The sequence below is a fragment of the Capricornis sumatraensis genome, chromosome 3 (assembly GCF_032405125.1).
Source record: "Capricornis sumatraensis isolate serow.1 chromosome 3, serow.2, whole genome shotgun sequence".
NCBI classification, from domain to species: Eukaryota; Metazoa; Chordata; class Mammalia; order Artiodactyla; family Bovidae; genus Capricornis; species Capricornis sumatraensis.
In genome coordinates, this window is record NC_091071.1 from 170,318,002 (window position 1) to 170,344,059 (window position 26,058).

The 26,058-nt window shown below is 43.8% G+C and overlaps 1 protein-coding gene across 2 annotated transcripts in view; it reads right to left on the minus strand.

Annotated features, from left to right (window-relative positions):
• The window catches only part of WDTC1 (WD and tetratricopeptide repeats 1), a 61,398-nt gene that overhangs the window by 9,051 nt on the left and 26,289 nt on the right, over positions 1–26,058 (minus strand). For both annotated transcript variants that reach the window (XM_068967360.1, XM_068967359.1), the window contains exons 4-9: positions 8,198–8,244; positions 7,654–7,765; positions 4,782–4,969; positions 2,549–2,731; positions 1,741–1,835; positions 1,248–1,363 (exon numbers count right to left, since the gene is read on the minus strand). In XM_068967360.1, the coding sequence (XP_068823461.1) occupies positions 1,248–1,363; positions 1,741–1,835; positions 2,549–2,731; positions 4,782–4,969; positions 7,654–7,765; positions 8,198–8,244 (741 nt within the window). The remainder of the gene's footprint in view (positions 1–1,247; positions 1,364–1,740; positions 1,836–2,548; positions 2,732–4,781; positions 4,970–7,653; positions 7,766–8,197; positions 8,245–26,058) is intronic.

The following is a 26,058-nucleotide window of genomic DNA, read 5'->3' on the forward strand; positions in this document are numbered from 1 at the left end:
ACACAGCTGAGTCTTCAGCAGGGAACCACCGAGTGACACAGGACGGGGTGCTTCCTGGAGCAAGCCTCAGGTGGGAAAATCCTCCTAGTGCCTGGCCCTGGGGGTGGACAGCTTCAAATACTGTCATTCCTTAGAATCACATGTGTATTAGGTCAACAAGGGCCTCAGGGGTCTCATGTTATAAATGGGAAAACTGAAACCTCAGAGAAGAGAAGCAATTTGCCCAAATAACATTGCTAGTTACTTCCCTCAGTAAATATTACCTATTATTACTTAACATGTATTGAATCCTTACTTTGCTCCTCTGTTAAGTGTTTTATATGACTTTTCTCATTTCATCTTAGAAATGAGTACCACAAAATGAGTACCATCTTTAGTACCACTAAAAGGTACTATTATCAGCCGCCTTTCCAGAAGAAGAAATGTCGGCTCAGAGTTTAATTAATTTTCCAGGGCCATAAAAGCAGCAAGTGGCACAGCCAGCACCCAAAACCAAGTCTATTTGGCTCCAAACCACTCTGCTAGACTATCTCTCCCACTTATCCTTACACCACCTTTAAGCCAGGGGACGGCTCAGCAATCTGGATCCAGAGCCCTCTTCTGAACTCGGGGGCTCACCCAGTCTCCACATCCCATTTCTCCTGTATCACACCTTGCCTTTAAATGTCATCAATGGTTTATTTCACTTGCCATGTCTCTCCCGTCAGCCTAGCAGGGATCATATTTTGCACCTGTCTCCCTCATGTTTATGCTAATGCTACTCCCAGAGTAAGTACTCAGTGAGTGTTTGCAGAGTAAATTAATTTATGCAAGGCTTATTAAATAACCTGACTGAGAATAACAGAAGGTTTAGCAACCGGTCATTATCAAAGAAGACTTCCCCAAACTGCTCCTGAACAGAACCCCGGCTGCATGCTCTGAGCCACAGGATTTCCTCCTAGGAAAGCAGCAGATGAGGAAACCAAGGTTCAGGAAAATGAAGAGAGGTGTTCAAAGTCGCAGCACACAGCTCATAAATAAAAGGCCAGTGACTAAAGACAGGTCTGTCAGTTCTAAAGCTTACATTCAAGACCAGGGTACTTCTCTGGGAATTCCAGTGGTGCCACGGCATTTCAGTATTTCACGGTAACGCCATTTACAGTGAGGCTTCTTGTCTGCCTCATGGAAGTGGATGTGGCGGGCACAGCCCTGGCTGCCGGATACGGGGGCGGGGGCGGGGGGGTGCCGCCTCGGGCGGCCAGCCGTACCTGCTCGCCCCCCATGTTGACCAGCAGCTCTGTGCCATTGGGGCTGAAGGTGACATACGTGGCAACCAGCACTCTCAGACGGTTGTTGTAGTCAGGCAGCTTCACTGGCAGGTGACCTGCAGGGAGCAGAGGTACCCGCGTGGGAGGCTTCTGGTCCCTCCCCAAAGGGGCAGGGAGTTGTGAGAAGTCAGCCTTCCCAGTGACCAGTCATCTTCCCCAGAAAAGCAGCTCTAAGTGTTGAGCCCTTACTGTATGAACTGGGCCAACTGTTAAACACTATCTCACTGAGTCATCATAATCCCATTTTATAGAAAAGAAACTAAGATTCCTCCAGGGTGAGAAATTTGCCAAAGGTCACGTAAGAGCTGGTGGATGGTAACCAGGATTAAACGCAGGCCTGTCTGACTCTCGGTCACCACTGCCTCCCTGCACTGCTCTGGAGACAATCAGCACCCCACCAAGAGTTTAGGGCCAGAGTTGGGCTGAGCCCTACCTGCTACGTAATACTGGGCTGCGCCATCCGGGAGGGGCTTCTGCCGGTCACAGAAGGTGTGTACACCTGCTGAAGGGCTCTGCTTCATGCTTTTTCTGGTGGCAAGGCAAACAAAATAGGTTATAATGCCGATCAGGACTCCTGGCTGGACCACACTTCCTCGGGAAAAACCTGTTTGTGTCCCTGGAGAGATATGGGAAGAGGTACCTTTCTTCCTTACCTGAGCACCCCCAAAAGTCAACCAGCTAGAGAGCTATGGACACACCCATCGCAGTGGCCCTGCCTACCCGTCTTTGGTTCGTGGCCACCCTATTACTCCCATTTTACAGATGAGGAAGCTAAAGCTCGTGGCCTACTCTAAGTCATGTAGTGTGTGAAGAGTAATAACAGTCATCCAAATCCACAAATGAAACTAATGCAGGCCAGAAGTTCGTACACCTGTCCCAGGAGTCCACTGAAAACCCAGACTGGCGGGCCGCGCAGGTCTGGGACTTCTCTGGAGGTTCTGAGTATACTTTTTTTTTAAAAAAAGAATAAAGTAAAATTGTATGTACAAATAAAGGAGTTTACATGTATAAGATGGTAACTATGTACACTATGTATGCACAGAAGCTATTATGCACCGGGATTTCTTTCAGGTAATGGAGTAAAAGTAATTTCTTTAATACACTTCTCATAAAAATAAGCACGGATTGAATTATTTAAAAAAAAAATCACAGAATGAAAAAAACCCCCCCTCCAAGAGAAGAGGGCCTGGCAACGAGGGTAAGGGGCAGCAGGTTCTCAGGGACTGGCCGCGTATTCCTACCTGTGGTTGTGGATCATGCGGATGTCGTAGAGCCTCACAAAGGGCCCGCTGGCCCCCACGGCCAGGCAGTTGTTGTCCTGGGGGTTGACGGTGAGGCACTTGGCCTCCACCAGCTGGCCACAGTACTCTGTCAGGTCGATCAGCACCTCCGAGTGTTTGCTGTTCTCCCGAAGGTCATACTGGCTGTGAGAGAGGACACAACAGGTTGGGGGTTGCATCCGTGGGCAGAGGGCAGGGGAGAAGCCAAGGCCTGGAGTGCAAAGGAACCGGGAGGGGTTCTGGATTTGTTTGTAAGTAGAATGTCAAAAACTACTCCCATATCTTGAGTGCCCTGAATGCCAAGTAGTAGGCTTCTCACACATTCTTTTTATTCTAACAGAACTCCCTAAGGTAGATACTACTGAACCCTTTTATTTATTTTTTAACAGATATCAGTATTATTGCCACTAAGTACTATTACTACTGAGTACTAACACTTCATGAGACATTGCTTGGTGTCCAGTATTGTTCCCAAGTGTTACACAGGTATTATCTAATTAAATTCTCACACTATCCCTAGGTACCACTAGAAGTTAAAAGAAGTTCAATAACTTGCCTGGATGACACCGCAGTAAGTGCAGTGCTGGGATGGTGCAGAGCTGGGAGGACTGCGTTTTAACCACTCTGCTCTGCTCCTTGATTCTAATTCTTAATTCTATTCTTAACCTAGTTTCTTGTAGGAAACAAAAGAAGTACAGAGGTGACAGAAAAGACAATCTGGAGATCATCTATGAGCTTCCCAGAAACGCCAACTCCCAGAACAAGCCCAAGTCCCATCCAGATGGTAAAGAGAAAGTGAAAGTCACTCAGTCATGTCCAACTCTTTGGGACTCCAAGGACTGTAGCCTACCAGGCTCCTCTGTCCATGGAATTCTCCAGGCCAGGATACTGGGGTGGGGAGCCGTTCCCTTCTCCAGGGGACCTTCCTAAAGCAGGGATCAAACCCGGGTCTCCTGCATTGCAGACAGATTCTTCGCCATCTGAGCCAATGGTAAAGGTCAGGCCAAAACACCCACCCAGCATGAGCACACTTTACCCGGGGACCTGTTTTGCTTCTAGGACGCAGGCACATCCAGAAAATGGCAGGGGCATCACCCCTGTGCTCACCCACCTCCGCCTAAACACCTGGAATAATCTCTTCATCGTTCGCTTATCTTTCTCAGCCATCCTCACCAGATTGCTCTTCCTGAAATACTGTTTTTGTTATAGATGAGGAAACTGAGGTCTGAGGCTGAAGTGACTTGCCTGGACACGAGTGACAGAGGTAGGTCTTGACTTGGTCTGAGTCCTCGTTCCTCCATGACTTAGATACCCCTCGTCCTTTGTGGAAAGGAAAAGGGCACAAAGCCCCATGGGGTCTCAAGGGAGGCAGTTTGGACAGATTGTAGAGACAGGGGAAAGTTCTCGGGTTATCTCTGAAGAAAGGAGTTAGGAAAGGCAATGAGGCCATTTCACGGACAAGGGAAGCAGAGGCAGAGGCGTGATGATGCAGGTCAGTGGAAAGGGGGAGAGGCCACTTAACTATTTCTGGCTGCGGTCCCCTTCCCAAGAATATGCCCACTGGCCGACTGTTCAAGGCAAATGGATCATGTGCCTCTGTGTGCCAGGCACTGTGCTGGGCTCTAGGGACACAACCCAGGACAGGACAGACAGAAATGCTGGCAGTTCACTACTCAGTGAGGGAAACAGACAAAAGAGTGGACCAGCAAATAAATGACTCCAGATGGTGACTAGAGATACAGAGGATACAGTGAGGGCACGGAGACAAAAAACAACGGCGGAAGGTCTGTGGCAGAGGGCGGCCAGGGAAGGTGCTTCTCAGGAGGTGGCTCTTCGGCAGTCTCCCTGGGGTGAGGAGAGCTGACAGAGAGCTGGGACTGAGAAAACCAGGTAGAGGGGCAGCAAGGGCGAAAGCCAGAGGAGGCAGACTGCGTGCGCGAGGCGGCGAGAAAGCCAGTGCGCTTGTGTAGCTCAGGAGAGGGCAAGAAGTGAGGAAGGCAAAGAACAGAGTCAGCAAGTGTTCCCACTCTCTCTGTGCCCTGATCACTGTGCTGGGCAGACCAATGAGGCTGGACCTCTGTTGGAGGGAAGGAGCCAGGTCTGTGGGAGGAAGCAGGAGGGCAGAGAGGAGGGGGCACCACGTGCAGCAGGAGCAGGGGAGGCCCAGGCCGCACGCCCTGCCTCAGAGCCTCACCGGATAAGCCCATCCTCAGCAGCGCTCCAGAACGTGTTGGGCCACATGGGCGCCGTGGCGATGCGTTTCACCCGGTTCGTGTGGTCTCCAAACATGTGGATCGTCTCCTTCACTGTCAGGTCGTGGACATGCACCTTGGAGTCAGCTGCCCCTGTGATCAAGATGCGGTCCCCAGCGTGAGGCAGGAACTGCTTGGGAGAGATTGAAGAAGAGGTTGGCAGATGGTGGGGGTGGGCCATGGAAGGAGACTAGCCTGCATGTTAGCATCTTTCCCCCCTCTCCATAGCAGATGAGAAAGGGAGCCCATCCAAGCCAATCCACCAAGAGAACTTTGGATCTTGAGCATCAGCCTGTAGGCCTAACAGTCAAAATCAGGGTGTACACCTTTATTTTCCAGAGTGGTCCTGACCCACGCCAAGCTGGACTATCTAAGGAACTCTCTTCTTCTGATTCTTCCCCAGGCCAAGAGCTGAATGGATGATAATCACATTGTTACCATTTATTAAGCATTTACCAGTGCTTAGACATTGAGTACGTGATTTATCTTATTAATATAATATAAAAATCTCACTAAAATTGAGGTTTGGCACTAGCATTAAGCAGGACTGGGTTTAAATTCAAGTCTGTCTGACTCCTAGATGCTTCATGATGACTATTTAATAACCTGGGGGTTAAGTAATAAATTAGTCTTAAAACATAAGTCCCTCAGTGTTTTAAGAGAGTGGGTGTTTTAAATTGGTTCAAATACTTCTAGAGAACAATCAGGCAACAGGTAACAGATAAAAACTATTTCTATCTTTTGACCCAAAGCTACCACTTCTGGGAAGTAATTCTAAAAGAAAAACAGGACCCGTGCAAAGATGCTCCAAGTAGCACTCCTTATAAGGGCAGTGCTGGAAATGGCTCAGACCTCAGACCTTGGGGAAGGCTGAGCATCAGAAGGCTACTGCTCTATGTGGCCATCATTCAGAAGGATAATCCTGTCATTCCAATGAAGCTGAGAACAAAAGGGTCCAGATCACATATGGCAAGGACAAAACAGCCACAAACATAATTTTGATTAATACTAAAATTTTTGTCTAAAAATACTAAAGTCCCACCTGGCTTGAGCTAAAAATTCACTCTTTCCACATCCACTTCTCTGATAGCTCACCAGCATAAGGGCTAGATGAAAGATGGAATTGTATCATTTTTAGGGACAACTAGTGATCTTTAACCCTGTCTGGAAACAACACACACCCCACTCGCAACAGAAACAGAAGAGCCCTTGGGAAGAGCTTGTGGCTGCTGCCCTACTCGCCCGACATTATAGACGCCACTAGGGGGAGCTCGTGGGTTAAATACATCTGTGGTTTATCACCAGAAGGGAGAGGAACCCTTTCATAATAGAAGAGGAGACTGAGGGTCTTGCCCAAGGTCTTAGTATTAGGGAATATCAAGGCCACTGTCCAAGTCTGGTCTCTGAACTCGACATTTTGTGTTCTATGATGCCAAAATGATGGCTTAGGTCCCTTCTTCTGATCTGACCCCACCGATTTAAACTAGACCTAACACTTTTCAGGGGACGAGAGCAGTTTCTAGTCATCATGCGAGAGGTGAATCAGCATTTCTCTGTCATTAAAAATCACAGAAATTAACCTAGGCTTGGTCCTTGGGACAGTAGATGAGAGTCAGAGCTGGGAAAGAAGTTCTGACTAGGGAAATAAGTTGGTTTTGAGCTCTTGAATCTGTCTTCCTCTTCAGGCTTCTTGTAATTGGTCTTGATATTAATCAGGAAAAGATTTTTTGGACGAGTGAGGCTTTCCAAAGGACAGCCTCACCCTCACATACACCATTACAGAATTTCAGAGCTGGAAACGTCCTTAAAGGTCATTTCTTTTAAGTTCCCAGTGAGGAATACCTCAGTGCTGGGACACTGACTACATCCTCAGAAGGCCCATTTTGCCTTTTCCAAATACCTCTAAGTATTAGACAGTTCTTTCCCTCATCAGGCCTACATCTGCTTCTGAAAACTCATAGTCACTAATCCGAGGTCTGTTCTCTGGGACCAAAAGGGACAAGCCTCACGTTACTTCCACATAACAGGTCTCCCGAGGTCTGAAGAGGGGCCTCACCAGTGGCTCAGACAGTAAAGAATCTGCCCACAAGGTGGAAGATCTGGGTTCGATCCCTGGGTCGGGAAGACCCCCTGGAGACGGGAATGGCTACCCATTCCAGTATCCTTGTTTGGAGAATCCCATGGACAGAAGGGGCTGGTGGACTATACAGTTCATGGGGTCGCAGAGTTGGACACTTTCACTTTCAGAGGTCTGAAGACATTTGTAAGTCCCCTCCCTCCTCCCCTCCACCAAAAAACAGCAGACTCATTTCCTACAATCACCTGGGCCAGGTGCTTTTTTTTTTTTAATCAACCATCTTCTTAAACTGTAACATCAACCCTGTGGATTGCTACTTCCCTTTCTAGTTAAATTATTTCTTCATGAATTTGAAGGATTTTCCTTAGCTACTTCCTTTTTATAGATGGGTAAACAGGCTCAGAGAGGTCAGGTGATTTGCCCAGCTCACACAGCTTCCAAGAGGCAGATAAAGGAGTCAAACATGGGTCTGCCTGCTATGCTATCAAAGTTCATACTCAGAACCGTACCTTATATCATCACCACTCACATGCGTATACATTCATTTGGAGCTGACCTCTTGGCTCTGAGAGGAATTAGCGCATGGAAAAGAGACAGAGAGTTTTAGAAATCACCAGCAGATGCTCAGATCACAAAGATGTCTGTGACCCCCAGGGTAGGTGGGAGACACACACGCAAGCACGGCCACATGCAGCCCAGTCACACCGTTCATCTGCTCTGTGGCTCATCCTGCTCACCTTGACAGAAAAGATATTTGCAGTGTGTCCTGTGTGCATGGAAAGCAGCTTCTTGTGGTGCAGCGGGTCCCACACAATCGTGTGCTGGTCGTCAGAACCAGAGGCCAGCAAGCTGTAAGCAGAGAGAGAGGACAGTTTTGACCTCTCCTCAAGTTCCTCTATCCCGTGTTTCCCAGGTGAAAAGGATTTAGGCCACATACAACTTTAAGAACAACAGTATGTGTCACACAATATAAGGTTATCTTATAAACAGTGATTGATTCTCTTTTATTTTGTTCTGAGGATTTCTCATTGTTCCTTAAATGCATTAGCTTATCAAAAAAACAGTTTGGAAGGTCATCCAACCTTCCATCTATCTGGGATTCATTATTTAACTGTGTGCTGCTGATGAATGAAACTTAAGGACACAGCAGAGAGCAGAGGACCCAACTTCTCTTTTGAGTCCACTCTTTTTCTTAGATCTACAAAGAGGAAGGAAAATCCCCTCCTCCCAACCTCCCCAAACCCTCCTCCGGCACCCGTAGGTGCCGGATCTCATACTTACTCTCCTTTCTCGTTCCACTCCAGACAGTTGACACATCCTGAGTGACCCTGGGGGACAAGAACAGAGCCAGTTAGAAGTTCTCCTGGAGAATTCAATGTCAAGAAGTAGAAGTGAACAGATAAAATAGCTTTTCCATCATCAGTGTTTTCTAGGTGTATGTGATTGACCAGGACTGAATCAAACCACCCTGCAGTTCACAATATGTAATACACTTTCATACGCATAATTCCACTTGATATTGAACCCCTCTGAGCCACAAAGGGAAGATTTTATTGACTTTATTTTGCAGAAAAGTAAACCGAAGTTCAGGTAATAGTGGAAGTGTATCCAAACAAATTTCTGCTCCTACCACTAGAGGGGCATCTATTAACAGTCACTTCAGGGAACAGCCCCTCAGCTGCAGAAAACCTGGACAGAGAAGCCCAACTGACCAAAATGCAGCCAGTTAGCTAGAAGCCTGATCTTTCATTCACCTGGCACACATTTATCCAGCACTCACTGCATGCCAGGTACTGCTCAGGTGCTGGGGGTATAACAAAGTCCCTGGTCTTCTGGAGCTTACTGCAAGCACGTGTAAAGTGAGGTAAATTAAGCACAGGGATGTGAATTGAGAAACATGGAGAAGTGAGGCACTTACTGACGAACGCTGAAGTTGAAAGCATGCACAGAGAGAAGTCACAGCAAAGCTAGAGTTACGAGGAAACAGAAGACATGAAGAGCAGAAGGTATACAGTGGCAGAAGCAAGTCTTACACGAGAGAAGACGAGAACAAGCCACTTCCACTCCTACATGCTGTTCTTTCTTTCCCTCATTCCTAACGGCATCTTGATCTTCACTGCATTATCTGTCCAGCCCAAAATAAGACCATGTATTTCAGGAAGTGTAAGTTCATCGTCCTTTCCACAATGGTGGGTTCAGGAACTTAGATCTAAGCCAGATTGGACATGGCATTCACCCAGACATAGGGACTGGCTCAGAAATGAGCCTGTAACCCCAACTGGATGCAAGGGGGCCAGGAGTTGAGAGCATGTAGAAAAGAAGTTTTCTCATTTTCAGAAAAGAGTCTACAAAAGGGACGCCTTTCTTCCTGTGGATGCTGGGTGTCCTGATGTGACTCCTAGAACTGTGACCACGAGGGTAGCCAGCCTGACAGTGAAATAAACATGGAGAGGAAAGCCCAGCCAAAGGAATCACAGAAAGATGGAGCCAGAATGACCAGAGTAACCCACCCTGATGCCTACCTGACTCCTGGGCTCCAGTCAGGAGCCAGTCTGCTCGTTGCTTTAAGGTCACTTGAGCTGGGCTGTTACTTGTGGCTCAGAGCATCCTGACCAACTCATTCTTCAGGTCTCAGTTCGTGGGCAGGTCCCTCAAGAAGCTGCTCCCATCCCGTAAACCTGGGAAGGAGGCACACCCTCCCTGCGGGCTCCTACTGTCACGCTGTACCACGGCTCTGTGCTGACACGGTTGTCTGTTTCACCACACTGAGCAGGGGAGAGCGGCCTCTGTGACCACGCTCTCTGTATCCCCGAGGCCAGGAACAGTGCCCGGCTTGTATCTGCTGCACAGTGAACAAGTGGGCCTGGTGGGCCTCGTGGGAAGACTTGAGAGAATGAACCAACCCCTGACTCTCTCGTCAGCAGAGGCGTTTCCTCTGCTTTTTCCTTCCCTCTCACCCATTGTTCTATAAAAATTCTCATGTGGGTTGAACCTCATGTCTTTGTAGGTTCTGCACTTTAATACATTACTGACACATTCACTCTGTTCAACTTGCCAGACCACTGGGTGACCTGCGGCCTCTCACTTTCCCATGGCACTGGGTTGAAATCCATACACGACTCTGGTCACTCTTCCTGAATCAGATTCATTTCTGTCCTCACCCCTCTCATTTTCCCACCAGGCTTTAAATTACTTGTGCCCAGGGGTCATATCTTCAGCTTGCAATTTCCAAGAGTGCTGAGGGCTTTCAATGTTCATCACTTACCGAGGGCTTACAAAGAGCTAGGCATAGTATCTTGCACCTGTGGTGGGCAGAACAATGGCCCCCTTACAAATGCCCATGCCATGGTCTTCTGGAACCCATGAATACATTATGATAGATGGCAAAGGGACTCTGCAGATATGATTAAGGTTAAAATCCTTGAGGCAGGGAGATTATCTTTATCCAGGGGAGCCCAATACAATCACAGGAGTCCTTAAAATCAGAGGACCTTTCTTGGCTGCAGAGAGTAGAGAGATGTAAGTGTGAAATGGACTTGACTGACGACTGCCAGTTCTAAAGATGGAAGGTTTCTTCTAGCCAAGAAATGCCAGAAACTGGGAAGTGCAAGAAAACGGATTCTGCTCTACAGCCTCCAGAAGAAACAAAGCCCTGTCAAGACATCAGGCTTGTGAGACCCAGGTCAGACTTCCGACCTACAGAACTAGAAGATAATCCATTTGTGTTGTTTTAAGCCACTAAAAGTTTATGGTAATTTGTTATGGCAGCCATAGGAATTTTACAGCATTCTACATCCATTATCTTGTTTAAGAAGCAGGTATCATTACTTATTTCATGGATAAGAAAAACCTCCCTGGAGGTCCAGTGGTTAAGATTCTATACTTCCAACACAGGGGGTGTGGGTTTGATCCCTGTTCAGGGAACTAAGAATCTGCATGCTGAGCAGTATGACTGAAAAACAAAACAAAACAAAGAAACAGCTCCCCACCCTCCAAAAAAAACCCCCCAAAAACCCAATACACAGAGAGGTTAGGTAAACTGCTGCGATTCTGTAATTTATATGTATTTATTGTATGTCAGAAAGATATAGTCTTGATATAGTCTGTCTGGCACAGAAGTCCTAAAAACCCTTGGAATTTTTTTTTCCCATTTATTTATTTACTTTACAATATTGTATTGGTTTTGCCATACATTGACATGAATCCGCCATGGGTGTACATGTGTTCCCCATCCTGAACCCCCCTCCCACCTCCCTCCCCATCCCCATCCCATCCCTCTGGGTCATCCCAGTGCACCAGCCCCAAGCACCCTGTATCATGCATCGAACCTGGACTGGTGATTTGTTTCACATGTGATAATTTACATGTTTCAATGCCATTCTCCCATATCATCCCACCCTCACCCTCTCCCACAGAGTCCAAAAGACTATTCTATACATCTGTGTCTCTTTTGCTGTCTCTCATACAGGGTTATCATTACCATCTTTCTAAATTCCATATATATGTGTGAGAATACTGTATTGGTGTTTTTCTTTCTGGCTTACTTCACTCTGTATGCTGCTGCTGCTGCTACGTTGCTTCAGTCGTGTCCGACTCCGTGCGACCCCATAGACGGCAGCCCACTAGGCTCCTCCATCCCTGGGATTCTCCAGGCAAGAACACTGGAGTGGGTTGCCATTTCCTTCTCCAGGAATTCTCTAAGTAATAAAAGTAATAAAGATATCGCGATATCCATAACAAACCTCTTTCAACTAACACCAGAGTTTATGTTAACGAAGAGATTTTTGGGAAGCACCTAAGGGTGCAGGCTGGTTACCAGGAGAACCAAACATATGATCGGAGGGTTGGGACTTTCAGTCCCACTTCTCTGACCTCCAGGGAGGGGAGAGGGGCTGGAGGCTGAAGTGATCACCAATGGACGATGATTTAATCAACCAGCCAATGTAATGGGATACACAAAAGGACAGGGTTCAGAGAGCTTCTGTGTTGGTACACATGGGGATTTGGGAGAGTGGCATGCTGGGAGAGGACATGGAAGCTATGCAGCCCATCCCATGTACCTTGCCCTCTGCACCTCTTTTATCTGGTTGTTTTCTGAATTATATCGTTTTATAATAAACCAGTAATCTAGTAAGTAAAATGTTTCTCTGAGTTCTGTGAGTCACTTTAGCAAATTAATTGAAACCAAGGAAAAGGGGTTTAGAACTTATGAAACGTTAGTCGCTCAGTCGTGTCTGACTCTTTGTGATCCTGTGGACTGCCAGGTTCCTCTGTTCACAGAATTCTCCAGGCAAGAATACTGGAGTGGATTGCCATTTCCTTCTCCAAGGGATCTTCCTGACTCAGGGATGGAACCCGGGCCTCGACCATTGCAGTCAGACTCTTTACTGTCTGAGCCACCAGGGAAGCCCCTTGGAACTTCTAATCTACAATTAGTCAAAAGCACAGGTGACAACATGGATTAGCAATTGGTGTCTGAAGTAGCTGTTGGGGCTGAAGGGCAGCAGGGTTGTTTACAGGACTAAGCTTTTGACTTCCTTGGTGGTCCAGTGGTTAAGGGCTGAGCTCTTAACCTGAGGGATCTGACACTATCTCCAGGTAGACAGTATCAGAATTGAGTTAAATTGTAGGGAACCAGCTGGTATTGGAGAGTTGCTTGGTGGTATAAACCAAACCAACACACACCCACACGCTGGACATGGCTAACGTAGCACAGCTAGCAGTGGTATCAGGAAGCGTTTTAACTCAAGGGCTCGGGCTCATAAGCACTGTCTGAAAAATGCATGAATGCTTCCAGAAGTATTATTTTTGTCCTCAAATTAGTAGCGCATCCAACATACAGAAGACAGGCCACAGCAGACAAACGTGTTACTTATGACTCATTTTTACACAGAAAAAACAGCTCAGAGACAGGTAAGTTGGAGAAAGTGTAGAGAGAAAGTCCAAATCAGATTCTACAAAAATACAAATTAACTATTGACAAAAGGCATTAATAAAGGGCTCTATAAGTTAGAATATGTGTTTGGGAAGCTAATTTATATAAGGTATGGGGTATTTAAGAGGATTTGTTTTGGCCTTGATAAATAAGCCTGGCTTAGATGAGGTACGTGATCTAGAATTAACTTGAAGAATACAATGGAAGAAAATATGTCTATGGCGTATCAGAATTAAACAGTGGGTAAAAAAGAAGGGAGAAAACCTCAAACTTTAAAGAAATAGAGAGGAGTGGCTGTTTACAGATGGCTCCGAGAGAGGAACAGACATCTGTGTGGCTGGCTCCCTGGAACCCTGGACATGTCCCTACTTACGCTGAGCCTTGCAAACCAGGAATAAGGAAGAAACAAACTGCACAGAGAACGAACCTGTAACAAAAGTCCCAGATCTCACTTAGGTTCCAAATTCCAACCTCTTACTTCCTGTTTAACTTGACTAAAGATTGCTTATAATGACTATTTATTATAAATTCCCATAATTGCTAGGCAGCATAGTATACAGGAGGAAAAGGAGGCAAGGAGAAGCATTTTATCACTGACGCTGCTTCGACCTGCAGGTACATAATGATGCTAAAAAGCAGACACTTAGGTGGTTTTCTTACTGCTTTTAAATTCTTTGCAGACTACACACCCCCTTACAAGCCTGCACTACTGCCCCCAGCTTGGTATGCCACTGCTGGCTAGAATACTAGACAGCAATATACATGACCTTATTGTCACTCCCTTTTTACAGGTAAGACTAAGTCTCACAGATATTAAATAAGTCACTCAGACTGTAAACACCAGAGTCTGGATAGGAACCCAGGTCCATATGACTCCAAATATTTCTCTGTGCTGAATTACCTCAAATACCACACTTATTCCCACCCGTATTAAAAAGAGATCTCACTGCTATCACCTTAGAAAACTGTCAGTTTGATACAAAGTCAAATTCATATCTACCCTCAGTTCAGTTCAGTTCAGTCACTCAGTCGTGTCCGACTTTGCGACCCCACGAATCGCAGCACGCCAGGCCTCCCTGTCCATCACCATCTCCCGGAGTTCACTCAGACTCACGTCCATCGAGTCAGTGATGCCATCCAGCCATCTCATCCTCGGTCGTCCCCTTCTCCTCCTGCCCCCAATCCCTCCCAGCATCACAGTCTTTTCCAATGAGTCAACTCTTCGCATGAGGTGGCCAAAGTACTGGAGCTTCAGCTTTAGCATCATTCCTTCCAAAGAAATCCCAGGGCTGAACTCCTTCAGAAGGGACTGGTTGGATCTCCTTGCAGTCCAAGGGACTCTCAAGAGTCTTATCCAACACCACAGTTCAAAAGCATCAATTCTTCGGCGCTCAGCCTTCTTCACAGTCCAACTCTCACGTCCATACATGACCACAGGAAAAACCGTAGCCTTGACTAGATGGACCTTAGTCGGCAAAGTAATGTCTCTGCTTTTGAATATACTATCTAGGTTGCTCATAACTTTTCTTCCAAGGAGTAAGCGTCTTTTAATTTCATGGCTGCAGTCACCACCTGCAGTGATTTTGGAGCCCAAAAAAATAAAGTCTGACACTGTTTCCACTGTTTCCCCATCTATTTCCCCTGAAGTGATGGGACCGGATGCCATGATCTTCGTTTTCTGAATGTTGAGCTTTAAGCCAACTTTTTCGCTCTCCTCTTTCACTTTCATCAAGAGGCTTTTTAGCTCCTCTTCACTTTCTGCCATAAGGGTGGTGTCATCTGCATATCTGAGGTTATTGATATTTCTCCCGGCAATCTTGATTCCAGCTTGTGTTTCTTCCAGTCCAGCGTTTCTCATATCTACCCTATGACCCAGCAATTCCATTCCTTAGGTATTTACTCAGGGGAAATGAAGACATTTGTCCACCTAAAGACTGGTATAAGAATATCCCTGCTGCTGCTGCTGCTGCTGCTGCTGCTGCTAAGTCGCTTCAGTCATATCCAACTCTGTGCGACCCCATAGACGGCAGCCCACCAGGCTCCCCCACCTCTGGGATTCTCCAGACAAGAACACTGGAGTGGGCTGCCATTTCCTTCTCCAATGCATGAAAGTGAAAAGTGAAAGTGAAGTCGCTCAGTCGTGTCTGACTCTTAGCAACCCCATGGACTGCAGCCTATGCTTTAATTTTCAAAGTCCCACACTAGAAATAACCCAAATGATCATTAACAGGAGAAGAGATACACAAAATGTAGTATATTCAAACAGTGTAATCCTACTCAGAAATAAAAAGGAACTACCATAGATACATGAAACCACGTGGATGAAACTCAAAACACATGATGCTAAGCAAAAGAAGCCAAACAGAAAAACATGCATACTGTATAATTCCAGTTTCAGAAAGTGTATGAACAACCAAAATTAACCTATGGGGAGAAATAAAAAACAAACAAACTAATCTATGGAGACAGAAGCCAAAAAGTGGTTGCTCTGAGAGAGGAGTGTTGACTGGAAAGGGCACCATGGGAACTTCTAGGGTGATGGAAGTATTTTCTGTCTTGTTATGAGTAGTGGTTACTCAAGTGCCAAAACTCATCCAACCTGAGACCTATGTACTTTATTTTTAGGCAAATCATATTTCAATAAAGAGAGGGAAGAAAAAAGGTAATCATAATAATAGTGATAGTAGTAGCTAATACATAATAAGTGCTATCTCACCATCCTCTAGGGACAATATTATGTCCCTTACTTAATGCTGAGTTAAACTTTACAACTGCCTCATGATGGAAATACTACTACTATTCTCACTTTTTTACATGAGAAAAAGGTTAATATCCATATTGCATAAACAGTATAGTAAGAATGTGAATCCATGTCTGACAGACTCCACAGCTTGGCTCTTAACCATGGTGTCATAGTGCCTTTTTAAATTCCAGGTTATCTCCCTCAAAACTGAAATGTCTGCTATGTGGCTGTAAGTGCTAAGCTTTCATGTATGCCAATTCATTTAAACTTCACAATACATGTTGTTTATTAGCCTTAATGTATTAAGATTACACAGTCGCAATATAACAGAATGTAGTGAGTCCTGAAGGCAAATAAAACTCAGTTATCTTAAAGGCAGAATGATGTGAGTACACAAACATCTCTGTAAAATCCTTCTGTGGCTTCTTTAACCGAGTTCAATGCTTTCTCAAATTTTAGTATGACTGAAAACTACCTACTAGAGTAGTAAGAGAAACAAGAATAACTAAAACTCATCATACTACGTGTCAGGCCCTGTCCTAACTGCTTCACATAATTACTCTTCAAAGTTCATTAAACTGTTCATAAAGGACAATAAATGTGTTTCTGGGTTCACAAGCTGTGTTTCCTTGAGGAAGTCCTATAACTTCTCTGTGTTTCAGGTTTTATATCTCTAAAAAAACGGTGATAACATACATAACCTCATAGAATTGTTGTGGGGAACAAATCAGTATTTGTAAAACACTGTGATAGCTGAGTAGCAAAATTGGAAATCAAGTCCAAATATGTTCTTTCCCCTGAACCAGGATAATTTAAGACTTACAGTACAGCCTAATGTGAACTATGATTACTGGGGAAGGAAAAATCCTCCTAGAAGTTATTAAAAGGAACGATTTAAAACATATTTCTATAAAAAATAAGGTAATATATATTTCAACTGCTATATGTTTATGTAAAAATCTAAGTATGAATATAGTGGAGTAAGTCAACAACCATATGAGAAACTTTTTCCTTATGCTGACCTATATCTGCTGTCTATCCCAGCAAATTCACTTTATTTGATTGATGGATTGACTTTATTTTTATTTCTTATAGAATAGGCACTCTTATATGTGCAAAGGCTATAGTAGTAAATAAGATAAAGAACTCCAGTCATGAGGGAGACGAAAAAAAATAAGCACAGCAATCAGTAAAATGAGTTCAGACAGTGATAACTGCTATGTAGAAAATAAAACACAGTGGGACTTAGCTGATGGTGCAATGGATAGGAATCCACCTCCCAATGAAGGGGACACGGGTTCAATCCCAGGTCCAGGAAGATTCCACATGCCACAGAGCAACTAAGCCCATGTGCCACAGCTATTGAGCCTGTGGGTCACAACTACTGAGGCTGCAAACTCTCGGCTCTGAGAGCCACAACTACCGAGCCTATGTGCTGCAGTTACTGAAGCCCATGTGCCCTAGAACTATATGCTGCACCGACTGAGCCCACACACTCCGACTACTGAAGCCTGCGCGCCTACATTCTGTGCTCTGCAACATGAGAAGCCACAGCAATAGGAAGCCCATGCACCACGAAGAGTTCGCTCCCATTTGCTGCAACTAGAGAAAGCCCCTGCACAGCAATGAAGATCCAGTGCAACCAGAAAATTAATTAATTTAAAGAAAAGAAAACATGGTGATGGGTTATACTTTAGATACGCTGGCCAGGGAAACACTATAGATAAGTTTGAGAAGAAATATGAATGCTGAGAAAGAAAAGCATGCCAGGCATAGGAAAGAACAAGTACAAAGGTAAGAAGAGGCTTGGCATGCTATAGATAAAGAATTAAGGCCAGTGGCTAGAATATAGGGATAAAAGGGACAGAGTAAGGCAAGCTAAGTTTTGGAGATGAGCAGAGGCAAGATTCTAATGGTGTCCTATAGGCCACAAACAAACCTGTACATTTATGTATGGTTAGCTGATTTCCCGGAGAAGGCAATGGCACCCCACTCCAGTACTCTTGCCTGAAGAATCCCATGGACAGAGGAGCCTGGTAGGCTGCAGTCCATGGTGTCACAAAGAGTCAGATATGACTGAGCGACTTCACTTTCACTTTTCACTTTCATGCATTGGAGAAGGAAATGGCAACCCACTCCAGTATTCTTGCCTGGAGAATCCCAGGGACCGAGGAGCCTGTTAGGCTGCCGTCTATGGGGTTGTACAAAGTCGGACACGACTGACGTGACTTAGCAGCAGCTGATTTCCAACAAGAGTGCTGTGACAATTCAAATGAGAGAAAGAGTAGTCTTTTCAACAGATGATGCTGTAGTAACTGAATGCCACTGCTGCTTAGTCACTTCAGTCGTGTCCGACCCTGTGTGACCCTATGTACAGCAGCCCACCAGGCTCCTCTCTCCATGGATTCTCTAGGCAAGAGTACCAAAGTGATTTGCCATGTCCTCCTCCAGGGGATCTTGCCTACCCAGGGATCGAATCCAAGTCTCTTACGTCTATCTGCTGTGGCAGGTGGGTTCTTTACCAATAGCGCCACCTGAGAAGCCCAATAACTGAATGGTGGTAGTGGTTTAGTCGCTAAGTAGTGTCCAACTCTTGCAACCCCGTGGACTATAGCCTGCCAGGCTCCTCTGTCCATGGGATTCTCCAGGCAAGAATAGTGGAGTGGGTTGCCATTTCCTTTTCCAGGAGATCTTCCTGACCCAGGAATAGAACCCGGGTCTCCTGCATTGTTGGCAGATTCTTTACCAACTGAGCTGTGAGGGAAGCCCATATATATAACTGAATATGTATATGCAAAAGAATGAAACTGGGCCTCAACATGACACCATATATAAAAATTAACCCAAAATGAATAAAAGACAAACACAGAAGACTTAAAACTATAAAACTTTTAGAAGAAAACACAAGTATATATATCTTTGTGATCTTGTATTAGGAAATGGCTTCTTAAATATGACATCAAAAGTGTAAATGAAAAAATAAAGAAAATAACTTGGACTTCAAGAAAATTAAAAGTTTTGTGAGTCAAAAGTGCTCTCAAGAAAGTGAAAAAATCCACAGAATGGGAGGAAAATTTTCAAATCACATAAATCTGATAAAGGTTTATTATCTAGGACATACAAAGAATTCTTATGACTCAGCAATAAATAACAGTTTAAAAATGGTCAAAGTACAAATAGATGGAGAAATATACCATGTTCATGGATCGGAAGAATCAATATAACGAAAATAAGTATACTACCCAAAGCAATCTAGAGATTCAGTGCAATCCCTACCAAGCTTCCAATGGTATTTTTTGGAGAACTAGAACAAATAATTTCACAATTTGTATGGAAATACAAAAAACCTCGAATAGCCAAAGCAATCTTGAGAAAGAATGGAACTAGAGGAATCAACCTGCCTGACTTCAGACTATACTACAAAGCTACAGTCATCAAGAAAGTATGGTACTGGCACAAAGACAGAAATATAGATCAATGGAACAAAATAGAAAGCCCAGAGATAAATCCACTCACCTATGGACACCTTATTTTTGACAAAGGAGGCAAGAATATACAATGGAGAAAAGACAATCTCTTTAACAAGTGGTGCTGGGAAAACTGGTCAACCACTTGTAAAAGAATGAAACTAGGACACTTTCTAATACCATTCACAAAAATAAACTCAAAATGGATTAAATATCTAAATGTAAGACCAGAAACTATAAAACTCCTAGAGGAAAACATAGGCAAAACACTCTCTGACATAAATCACAGCAGGATCCTCTATGACCCACCTCCCAGAGTAATGGAAATAAAAGCAAAAATAAACTAATGGGACCTAATTAAACTTAAAAGCTTTTGCACAATGAAGGAAACTATAACCAAGGTGAAAAGACAGCCTTCAGAATGGGAGAAAATAATAGCAAACGAAGCAACTGACAAAGAATTAATCTCCAAAATATACAGGCAGCTCATGAACCTCAATTCCAGAAAAATTAACGACCCAATCAAAAAATGAACCAAAGAACTAAACAGACATTTCTCCAAAGAAGGCATACAGATGGCTAACAAACACATGAAAAGATGTTCAACATCACTCATCATCAGAGAAATGCAAAACAAAATCACAATGAGGTATCATCTCACTCCAGTCAGAATGGCTGCTATCAAAAAAGTCTACAAACAATAAATGCTGGTGAGGGTGTGGAGAAATACACTGTTGGTGGGAATGCAAACTAGTACACCCACTATGGAGAACAGTGTGGAGATTCATTAAAAAACTGGAAATAGAACTGCCATATGACCCAGTCATCCCACTGCTGGGCACACACACCACGGAAACCAGAACTGAAAGAGACACGTGTACCCCAACGTTCATCACAGCACTGTTTACAATAGCTTGGATATGGAAGCAACCTAGATGTACATTGGCAGATGAATGGATAAGAAAGCTGTGGTACATATACACAATGGAGTATTACTCAGCCATTAAAAAGAATGCATTTGAATCAGTTCTCATGAGATGGATGAAACTGGAGCCTATTATATAGAGTGAAGTAAGTCAGAATAGAAAAACATCAATACAGTATATTAACACATATATATGGAATTCAGAAAGATGGTAACGATGACCTTATATGTGAGACAGCAAGAGAGACAAATATGTAAAGGATAGGCTTTTAGACTCTGTGGGAGAAGGCAAGGGTGGGATGATTTGAGAGAACAGCACTGAAACATGTATATTACCATATGTGATATAGATCGCCAGTCCAGGTTTGATGTATGAGATAGGGTGCTCAGGGCTGGTGCACTGGGACGACCCTGAGGGATGGGATGGGGAGGGAGGTGGGAGGGGGCGTTCAGGATGGGGGACACATGTGCACCCATGGCTGATTCATATCAATGTATTGCAAAAACCACTATAATATTGTAAATAGCCTCCAATTAAAATAAATAAACTAATTAAAAAAAATAAAAATGGTCAAAGGATCTGAACAGACATTCCTCCAAAGAAGAAGATATACAAACGGCCAATAAGCACATGTAAAGAAGTGCAACATCATTAGTCATTAGGGAAGTGCAAATCAAGACCACAATGAAATAGCACATCACTCCCACTAGGAATGACTATAATAATTAAAAAAAAAAGACAGTAAGTATTGGAAAGAATATGGAGAAAATGGAACCCTTGTACATTTCTGATGGAAATGTAAAATGGTGGTGCCATTTGGAAAAAGTTTGGCAGTTCCTCAAAATATTAAACATAGAGTTGCCACATGACACAGCAATTCTACTCTTAGGTATATAACTAAAAGAACTGAAAATAAATGTCCACACAAAATCATCTACACCAATTATTCGCAGCAGCATTATTCACAATAGTCAAAAAGTGGAAACAGACAAAATATCCACTAACGGATGACTGGATAAATAAAATGTGGCATATCCATATAGTGGAATGTTATTTGGCAATAAAAAGGAATGGAGTATGATTCATGCTTCAACACAGGTAAATCTTGAAATTATCATATTAAGGAAATGAAAAAGATGTTAGTCACTCAGTCACGTCTGACTCTTTGCAGCCTGATGGACTGTAGCCTGCCAGGCTCCTCGGTCCACGGAATTCTCCAGGCAAGAATACTGGAGTGGGTAGCCATTTCCTTCTCCAGGGGATCTTCCTGACCTAGGGATCAAACTGATGTTTCCCACATTACCTGTCTGAGCCACAAGGGAAGCCCCCATAATGAGGAAGTCAGATACAAAAAGCTACATAGTATATGATTCCATTCATATGAAGTATCCAGAATAGGAAAAATCCATGCTGCTGCTAAGTCGCTTCAGTAGTGTCCAACTCTGTGCAACCCCATAGACGGCAGACCACCAGGCTCCCCTGTCCCTGGGATTCTCCAGGCAAGAACACTGGAGTGGGTTGCCATTTCCTTCTCCAATGCATGAAAGTGAAAAGTGAAAGTGAAGTCACTCAGTTGTGTCCAACTCTTCGCGACCCCATGGACTGCAGCCTACCAGGCTCCTCTGTCCATGGGATTCTTCAGGCAAGAGTACTGGAGTGGGGTGCCATCACCTTCTCCGAAAATCCATAGAGATAGAAAATAGATGAGTGGTTGCCAGGAGGTGGAGCCAGGGGTAGGGGATGGGGAGTACTATGGGTAAAGAGCTTCTATTTTGGGGTGATAAAATGTATGGAATTAGGTAATGGTAACAGCTGCACAACTTTGTGAATATACTAAAAAACAAAACAAAAAACCCACTGAATTGTATACTTACATAAAACACATAAACTTAAAAAAAAAAAAAATCAACAAAAAGGTGGCAGGCTGGATTTGGCCTGCAAGTCATAATCCGCTGGCTCCTGATATGAAGGACGGCCCTTGAAATCTCTCACAAAGTCAGATCTCTGCTCCATCTCTTTCTTTCAGGGTAACTACTTGATAAAAGTTGTCAAGTTTCCTTCTCTAAACTGATATTGTAAAAAAAAAAAAACTCTGACAAATCTTCGTTAGAATCAGGTTACTCTATCAAACTATCCTGGTCTACCATACCAACTATATTCAAAAAGAAAACCTCACTAGTTTGGTATGACTTGTGTCCGGTGAATTTATGCTTAAATTTACAGAAGAAACAAAACAGAAACAAAAAAACATCAAACCAGTTGTGAAGTTGGGATATATATAATGTATGCAACTTATAAGGACATTATTAATAACACTAAAAAGGCAGAAAAATAAATCCACCAAGCTAAGAACTATTTGTTAATAAGGCCTTTAAAAAAGTAGATGCACGGGTGAGGTAGGAAAGACTATGAACTTTAAGGCCAGACAGGCCTGATATAAATCTTACTAATCTTATTTCTACCACTCATGTGAATTTGGAAGTGCTTTTTTACTCTCCTCATTTGTAAAGAGAGGGTACTTTCTTCTCCCTCTCTCTGCCTCTCAATGTTAATGCCAAACACTGTGCCAAGAAATCCCATGAGTGGAAGAAATAGAATGGATCAAAGTATGATCAGAACTTTAAGGAAGATCTGGAAAATCCTAGTGATGTTGAAAGCAAACAGCTCCCCGCCTCCACAGTGAGGACTGCAGGTCACAAACTGAAATCCCAGGGTATCTGGCTCCTGTCTGGTTAGGACAAAACTCACTGAGACAAGATGAGCTAGCACATAAAACTAAACGGGGATGAGGAGCGCTCAGCAAAGGTGTCCAAGGAATACAGAGAAGTGTTTTGGTCTATATGCCAGAACAACTTATAACTTATCCTAATCAACATTAAACTTCAGTCTTCTAATCTTGACCTCCCTTTGGTCTCTCTTCCTAAGTTACTGCCACTACAACACTTATTCATATTTTCTTAATGAGCATTTTAAACTCTCTATTTTGAAACAATTTCAAACATATAAAAAAGGAACAAGAACAGTGCAAAAACACCCATATACATCTTTCCCCTAATTCATTAACTGCTAACGTTTGTCTCCCCCTCTCCTCTCTCTCTACACACACACACATTTTTCTTCCCCCTTGAACCATCTGAGAATAAGTTACAGACTTCAGGACCCTTTACATACTTCAATTTCAGTGTCAGGAAATTTGACACTGACACGATACTATTATTCCCTACAGAGTCTACATTCACATCTCATCAACTGTCCCAATATTATTCCTCTGATTCTGCTGATCCAGGATCCAATCCAGAATCACACGCTGCATTTAGCTGTCATTTTCCTTTTAGTCTCCCTTAATGTGGAACAGTTCCTCAGTCCTTTATTTTTTCTGACACTGACACTTCTGAGTAAATATGTCAGCTGTTCTGGAGAATGTCTCTGGGTTTGGATTTGTCTGATTACTTCCTCATCATCAGTTTCAGATCATGCGTTTTGACAGAACCACCACCCAGGTGATCTTGTGTCCTCCTCAGTGCACACTATCAGGTGGCACCTGATGTTAAGGTGGCACCTACAGGTTTCTCTGGCTTCCCAGCTGGTGCAGTGATAAAGAATCCACCTGCTAATGCGGAAGATGCAAGAGACTTGGGTTTGATCCCTGGGTCAGGAAGATCCCCTGGAGCAGGAAATGGCAACCCATTCCAGTGTTCTTGCCTAGAAAATCCCATGGCCAGAAGAGCCTGGCAGCCTACACGCCACAGGGTTGCAAAGAGTCGGGTGAGACTGAGTGCAGACAGACCAGGTTCCTCCACTCTAATGTTACTGTTTTCCCTTTTGTTGGCTGTGAGAAAATACCTTTACATTGTGCAAACATCAATTTCCACCCAAAGGTTCGATAACTCACTGATTATTTTTGTCTGAATCAATTACTGATTTGGTAATGATGCTTATAAATCTGTGATTTTTCCAATGTTTCATTTCTTCATTTAGGCTTCCCTTGAGGCTCAGCTGGTAAAGAATCCACCTACAATGCGGGACACCTGGCTTCAATCCCTGGGTTGGGAAGATCCCCTGGAAAAGGGAAAGGCTACCAACTCCAGTATTCTGGCCTGGAGAGTTCCATGGACTGTATAGTCCATGGGGTTGCAAAGAGTCAGACATGACTGAGTGACTTTCACTTTGGGTTTCCCTTGTAGCTCAGCTGGTAAACAAGCTGCCTACAAGGCAAGAGACCTGGGTTCGATTTTTGGATTGGGAAAATCGTCTGGAGAAGGAAATGGCCACCCACTCCAGTATGCTTGCCTGGAGAATCCCATGGACAGAGGAACCTGGCAGATTACAGTCTGTGGGGTCGCAAGAGTCAGAAACGACTTTGAGATTAAACCACCACCACAATCTACTAGAATTAAGTGGGGTTCCCTCCCCCCTTTCTCTCCTCCCCTTCTTCTTTCTCTCTCTCTCCCTTACCAGCACAAACTCAGGTATTTTTTATTCAGTGGGTTTTAATTCATTATAGTCATTATTCATCCTGATGCTCAAACTGCAACAGGTTTGGCCAGCAGCATGCCTTTCAAGCTGGCTTCTGTGTCCTTATGATAAGCCCCTATCACTTTTATTTCTTCACTTTCTGTTAATCCTCTGCCACAAGATATTGTAGGCTCATGGCTGGCCTAGACGTGAATCAGTGACTCCTCCAAGAACCTTTAGTTCTTTTTAGAAACCAGTAACTCATGGCTATAGAGGTATCATTGCTTCTTGGACCCTCTCAGAAGATAGAGCTAGAAATAATATATAAATGTATGCTAAAATATATGTATTTTTAAACTGTGAATTCAGGAATTCCCTGGCAGTCCAGTGGTTATGATCTGGTGCTTTCACTGCTGGGGCCCACGGTCAATCCCTGGTTGGGGAACTAAGATCCCACAAGCTGTGTGGCCGAAAAAAAAAACCAAGACACCCATGAATTCATACTGATACTAATAATTCCACTTCAATACCTCAGAGTTCTTCTTTTGCCTATTCCATATTTGAATTTCCTTTCTTCTGCAGTGAGAAGGGAACAACACTGATAATATTATATCAATATTATAAATATTATATTATACATTGGTAAATCTACCCCAACAACACTGACATATTTACTCATTTGCTCAGTTCTGCAACATACACAAAATAGTTACAGAACTGCTGCAGCAATAGCACTACAAATGATAAATTTACTAACTAGAGTTCAATCAAGATTTCTTTAGTTTGTCTTCAAAATATATACAGTCAAAGAATATTTATAGTCAAAGTACTGTGTCAAAAATTACTTGAGTTAGTTGACATCCCTTTCCCCATCTCTGCCAACTTTACTTTACTTTTTGAATGTGTAAAACCTCAATGTGGTTATAAAAGTAAAAATTCTACAGAACGGTCCAGAAGCATTATTCCCTTTTCTCTACTCCTCCACTCTATGCCTTCTATGCCCTAGAGATGACCACCTGCATTAGTCTCTGCTTATCCAGTCTATACTTACGTTTGCAAAAATATGCAGTTACATATATAAATTCTTACTCTCCTTCGTTAAACCAAACTTGGCAAAATTATATTAAAACAACCCTTGTATAAAAGTGCAAGTCACTCAGTCGTGTCCGACTCTTTGTGACTCCACGGACTATACAGCCCATGGAATTCTCCAGGCCACAATACTGGAGTGGGTAGCCATTCCCTTTTCAGGGATCCCAACCCAGGGATCGAACCCAGGTCTCCTGCATTGCAGGCAGATTCTTTATCAGCTGAGCCACAAGGGAAGCCCTTACATACATTAAAAAAAAAAAAAGATATTCCATTCCACTCATGTGCGTTAGTCACTTAGTCGTGTCTGACTCTCTAAGACCCATGGACTATAGCTCTCCAGGCTCCTCTCTCCATGGAATTCTCCAGGAAAGAATATTGAAGTGGGTTGCTAATCTCTTCTCCAGGGGATCTTCCTGACCGACGGATCCAACCTGGGTCTTCTGTATTGCTGGCAGATTCTTTACCATTTGATCCACTATGGAAGCCCACTCATAAGAGAAATGTAATCTGAAACTCTATTGAGA